This window comes from Grammomys surdaster, unplaced genomic scaffold (assembly GCF_004785775.1).
Source record: "Grammomys surdaster isolate TR1022 unplaced genomic scaffold, NIH_TR_1.0 919, whole genome shotgun sequence".
Lineage (NCBI taxonomy): Eukaryota > Metazoa > Chordata > Mammalia > Rodentia > Muridae > Grammomys > Grammomys surdaster.
In genome coordinates, this window is record NW_021605338.1 from 990043 (window position 1) to 996161 (window position 6119).

General features: G+C 48.1%; 1 protein-coding gene across 1 annotated transcript; it reads right to left on the reverse strand.

Moving 5' to 3' along the window:
• Positions 1–575: 575 nt before the first annotated feature.
• Positions 576–5896, reverse strand: LOC114634234 (putative protein FAM90A7P). Its single transcript, XM_028782872.1, has 4 exons — positions 5780–5896; positions 3815–3990; positions 3050–3131; positions 576–1496 (listed from the first exon to the last, which is right to left on the reverse strand). Exons 1-4 carry the CDS (start codon positions 5894–5896, stop codon positions 576–578), a joined length of 1296 nt encoding a protein of 431 aa, XP_028638705.1.
• Positions 5897–6119: the final 223 nt, after the last annotated feature.

Below are 6119 nucleotides of genomic sequence, written 5' to 3' on the forward strand. Positions count from 1 at the left end.
GTAGGAGAGAACAGACTGTCCTGTCTCTCAGGGGTCTTAGATCACAGGTGGGAGGTACCTGTGCACAGTGTCAAAATGTCTAAGTGTCAACATGGTGAACCTGATGCAGTAGATTGATTGAACACCACTTGAGTTTGTGGATTGCTATTGGGCCATAGGTAGTGTGAGAAACCCTGTGCACTCTTCACAAGAACATGAGGGCATAGACATAATTTCTACGGTAATTTTATTGGCGAAAGTAGAAAACCTCATACAATAGGACAACTGGTAGATAGTTTTGAACATTGAACTAGCTGGAAGGACACATTTAGAGGTCACTGATGACAAGAGTGGAGAGGACAGGTGACCTTTCTTCAGAGTGCTTCTCAGAGGCACACATCAGAGTCCAGAGATCATGCTGAGATGAGGCTAGTTGCAAAGAGAAGAAAGGGATGTCCCACCATAGGGGGACACATTTGGAAGTAACCTGACACGACACAGTCATGTCATCTACCTAGTTAATTCAGGAGAGGATCAGTCTGAAAGAATCTGGCAAGTCTGAACAGGGAGGTGGCACCTGCTCTTCAGGCGGCAGCTCATTGTCCATCACTGTCCTCTGAGGAGGAAGAGACCTGAAGATCCTCATACAGGACACTCACTTTGACCTGGGATTCTGCTGTCTCTCCTTCCTTGGGGAAGGCAGGGCTCTCCAAAGGAGTTGTTTGCTTCTCCATGGGAAGTGGTGGGGGCACTGTCAGGAACCTGGAGCTCCAGTAGTTACTACCCTGTCTGGTAAAGAGCATTCTCAGGGCTTGACCTGCAACATGGCCAGCCGATGGCTGGTGGGACTCAGTACAGGGTCTGGTTAAGACCAGAGCAGTCCTGCTATGTAGCTGTTGGTCAATGCTGGCCACCTGGGCTGCTATTTTCTTATTTGTTTCAGCTGCACCTTTTAGTCCAAGTTTGTTGGCAATGGGAGAAGACTGACTGAGCACGGTGCTCTTGGAACCAGTGCTTGAATGACTCTTCTCTGGTGCATTGGTAGAGTTGATTCTTTGTTTCTTCAGGGTGCTCTGGCTACACTGTGTGGGACACCAGGAAGCTTCCTTACCTGGGGCCCAGAAGCTGAGTTTGGGGTTCTGTCTACCCTGGTGGATGACGGGATGCTGGCTGGACTGCATTTTCCTATTGGGATCCTGGGCTTTTGACTCTTTGTGGAACAGTTCAGTGATTGTATTACTTTTGGGGACATCAATGGGGTGTTGATGTGAGATACCCTGTAGCTTTTGATCCAGTAGGTCTCCTGAGGCTGTGCTTCTTCCATCTTGTCTGAACACTGGCTGGGCAACACCAGGGACAGCCATGTTCTGACCTTCCTTCTGCCTGGAATGTGAGATGCAGTAGCTGTCAAAGCTTTGGAGGGCAGGCTTTCTAGGGCACATCTGCTTCCCAAGAGATGGTTTGACTGGTGGCACAGACAACTTCCTGTTCCCAGGAATATTTGGCATCTGTGGCTGCTGTAGATAGGACAGATATAGGGAGAGATCAGCTGGGCACTGTCAGCATGGAAGTCAGTGATGGCTTTCAGAACACCACCAGGAGCTCATGGGATTTATGGTGGTAGTTTGCAGCTCAGTCTGATGTGAAATCATCAGGTTGTGGTGACCCACATTAGCTATCCAAAACTTGCAGCATGGTGGGTTGGGAAATGGAAGGGAGAGAGTTTCAGTCTCCCTACAAAGTTTAAGTGAACCTTATTCTGATAATCCGAATGTATCTGTGTTTGCGTGTATGTCTGTGCATGCGTCTGTGTGTGTGTGGTCTGACAAGAGGTACATGAAGGGAAATATTGACGTATGGATAGTCAGAGAGACAGTTAGGAAGATGGCCATGATCCTTCTGTGTTCAGGGAAGAACAGTTAGATTCAAATTACCACATAATTTACAGCATAGTTTTGAAAATTTTAAATATCTCACTTGGAATATGAAGAAGGGCAAAGGCATTGGCTTGCCTTGAATCTGTCTCTTCCAGTGATCTTTGAGGTGAACTGTTGTGGAAAATGTAAAAAAGGCACCATCCCATGCTAGCACCAGACCGGCTACTCTCTGGTCTCCGTGACCTCCCTGCCTCCTCCATGGCTAGCCCCATGTAGGGACTGCCCATCTTGAGGTTCTCTTGCTCACATTCCCAGCCATCCACCCCCTGTGGTTAGCCATCACAAATCCCTGTAGCCTGGTAAAATCAAAACTCTAGAGGCTTGTACTTATCAGTCAGATTTATATCAGTAAATTCTCAACCCACAAATAGCCTGCACAGTGAACTCAAAACTTTATTGATATAAACACAAGCTACACCCCTAGATGGGGCAAATGCACCCTACTTATTATTTAATCATCTACCTAAGAAATCCCCGATACTTACAGCTCCCAGGACTGTGTGATTCTGGCTCCTCTTCCTCTCCTATAGATTCTATCTTATCTGTTCCTCTCCTTCCCTTCTCCTCTGTCCCTCTGTCCCTCTGTACTCTAACTCTCAGCCTGCCTTCCTTTTCCACTGCCCAGTCACAGGCTGTCATCTTATGTCTGCCCTCGCCTGCATATAGACAGCAATCCACAGTGAACGGATTGGGATGGTGGAAAAGGGTGTGCTCATGCTGCTTAGAGTTCTCCAGTAAAAGTCCAGATTTATAGAAGCAGCAGACATAATCAGTTCAAAATGGTGACAGCAAAGGCTGTGGACAGGTCACTAGAAAGCTTGGAGAGCAGGCCCTGTTTGTCGTCTGACCTCAGGAGGAAGGAGGACCTGGAGACCACCATCCATGGGCGAGTGAGGAGGAACCTGCCCATCCTCTCAGGTGAGCTGGTCCATAAAGGAGACCTACAGCAGTGACTCGCTCACTCATCCAAACCAAGTCCATCTGAACAAATAAATCATTGCCACCAGAGAGGATTTGTGAAATCTGGCGTGTACAGAGGATGCGAGGTGAGCAAATAGGCCCTGCAGAAGGAAAGCTGTGAGTGGCAGAGCAGAGGAAGGAAATTTCAGGAATAGGGTATCTATTTTACTTACAGCCAAGTTGACCTGCTGGTCCCCACTTTGTGGCCCCACTGGAAATTTCTGGAAGGGAACCTTCCTCTGCCGCTCATCACACCTGTGGGACAGACAATGGTATGGGAATACTTCAGCTTTAGTCTCAAATAGTCACTCACTCACACTCACTTATGTGCTCACTCACACTCACTCATGCACTCAGATACTCATTCACTCACTCATGTACTCATTCAGACACTCGCTCACATTCACTCATACTCACACTCACACACTCACTCACACTCACTCAGGCACTCACTCACTCACACTCACTTATGCACTCACTCTCACTCACGCACTCAGATACTCATTCACTCATGTACTCATTCAGACACTCACTCAGTCACTCACATTCACTCATACTCACACTCACACACTCACTCAGGCACTCACTCAGTCACTCACACTCACTCACACTTATTTACTCACGCTCACCTACATACTCACTCATACTCACTCACTCACACTCACACACTCACGCACTCACTCACGCACTCAATCACTCACACTCACTTACTCATACTCTCACTCACACTTACACACTCACACTCATTCACACTCAGACACTCACTCAGGCACTCACTCACTCACTTGCCAGCAGACTATTTACTAACTCTCTGGCCCTATCAGCTTGGGGACGGAGAGCTAAGACATGGTTCTCTCCATGAGCTCTGCTCTACCTGGGGCTCTCCCACGAGCTCTGCTGGAGCCTTCCCTCCTGCCAGCCCCACTCACATCACTTACCCATGTCTGGTGACTTGACTGAGTTTCTGTAGCCCTTGGGGCCTGCAAGGATCCTGGTTCTCTTTCTCCTTCCTGACTCCCAGAGGCTGTGGGATCAGGAGTTCATGGCCACGCTTTATGGGGCACCTTCTGCTTCTCACAGTGTGGCCGAAGGCCCCACAGTTTCTGCATTTCACCTGTGAGGAGCAAAGGAATAGGAGTGAGTCACAAAGAGATCCAGGGAGCTCTCCACACTCAATCTCCCCTCAAGGCTAAAAGGCCCCTTAATGTTCTCTCTGCAAGGACAGCATTCACTATAGAACAGGTTGAAACTCCACCTGTTGTTTCTTTGAACCTGGAAGGGACAAGCATCATTGGGAGATGTTTGGGTGAAGACAGGGAGCCCTGTATCTGCCAACAGACTCATCCTGCCCAAGAGGAGCCGATCCTTCTTCCAGTCTCTCCCTAGGTCTGAATGCCGGCAGAGCAGTTTCTTTGTCTGGCCCTCTGATACCTCTGATAGGGTCAGGACCATGGATTGGTGTGACAAATGTAACGGGGCCCCAGACCTTAGTAGACTCCCAGACATTTGCATAACTATTTCCAAGATGGAAGTACCCTTCAGGCCACAGAGCTCATCCCATAGACACTACTGCCTGGACCATGAAAATGGGACCTATAGAGACCATATTCAGAGGTTAGGCACGGCCCCTTGATTGACGGATGGGGCCATCCACTCATCTCCAAAATTTTAACCCAGAATTGCTCCTGTTCTAAAAGAAATACAGGGACAAAGAGTGGAGCAGAGACTGAAGGAAAGGCCATTCAGAGATTGCCCCACCTGGGGATCCATCCCATATGCAGACACCAAACCCAGACACTATTGCAGATGCCAAGAAGTGCATGCTGACAGGAGCCTGATATAGCTGTCTTCTGAGAAGCTTTGCCAGAGCCTGTCAAATACAGAGGGGATCCTTATAGCCAACCATCAGATTGAGCTCGGAGACCCCAGTGGAGGAGTTGGCAGAAGGACTGAAGGAGCTGAAGGGGTTTGTAACCCATAGGAAGAACAATATCATCCATCCAGACCCCCCCCCCCCCCAGAGCTCCCAGGGACTAAACCACCAACCAAAGAATGAACATGGAAGGATCCATGGCTCCAGCTGCATATGTAGCAGAGGATGGCCTTATCTGGCATCAATGAGAGGAGAGGTCCTGTGAAGGCTCGATATCCCAGTATAGGGGAATGCCAGAGTGGTGAGTTGGGAGTGGGTGGATGGGTGGGGGAACACTCTCATAGAAGCAGGGGAGGGGGGATGGGAGTTTCTGGAGGGGAAACTGGGAAAGTAGATAACATTTGAAATGTAAATAAATAAAATATTCAATTTAATTAAAAAAAAAAAAAACAGAGAACTAATCCATTCAAGCCCATTGTTCTGGGAAAGTCTGTTAGCCTCATATTACCAAAGTGTTATCCTTGCCTTTCAGCCTGCCCTTCAATCTCCTCCAAGTTTCTGCTTCTGACCTATTATTCTTTTTTTTTGTTTTTGTTTTTTTGGTTGTTTTTGGTTTTTGTTTTTTTGAGACAGGGTTTCTCTGTGTAGCCCTGGCTGTCCTGGAACTCACTCTGTAGACCAGGCTGGCCTCGAACTCAGAAATCTGCCTGCCTCTGCCTCCCAAGTGCTGGGATTAAAGGCATGCATCATCACTGCCCGGCTCTGTTCTATTATTAACTGAAATACATCAACCTAGAACTTGATTTCCATGCACAAAACTCACAAGGAGAAAGGCTCAGTGGTCCACTGGGATTCAGAGCACCCACCCACTCAGTACACTGAACCAGCTGACCACTCAGGACTTTCTATTGGCTTAAACCCATATCCCAGCATTCTTCTCTGGTGGATCCCTCACAACACAAAGATTTTGTGGTGTAGCCCTGTCTTACCTAGACCCAGGGCTGGCTGACACACATAGGCCCCCACTTACCCTAGGGGTCTCCTCTTTCAGGGATGGAAGAGTCTGTCCCCATGAGCCTCTTGGTTTTTTCTGGGCTGTTGGAGCTGGGATGTCTGGAAGGCCCTTGGTCTTCATTTGTGACTCCATTTTGTGGACCTGTTGGCTTTGATTTCCTGAAAGAGAAGTTAACAAAAGAGTCTCAAGTGATGGAATTAAGTTTCATGACACGAGAGTAACTTGTGGCGTGGTGATGGCTATCATAAATGAACCTGTTTCTGTGTTTCCACCTCCCAAGAATATTCCATCAGAGACTCAGGGACTTGAAATTGTGACTTTCAGGGAATGTTTCACTCCAAGAACCCATCACTGC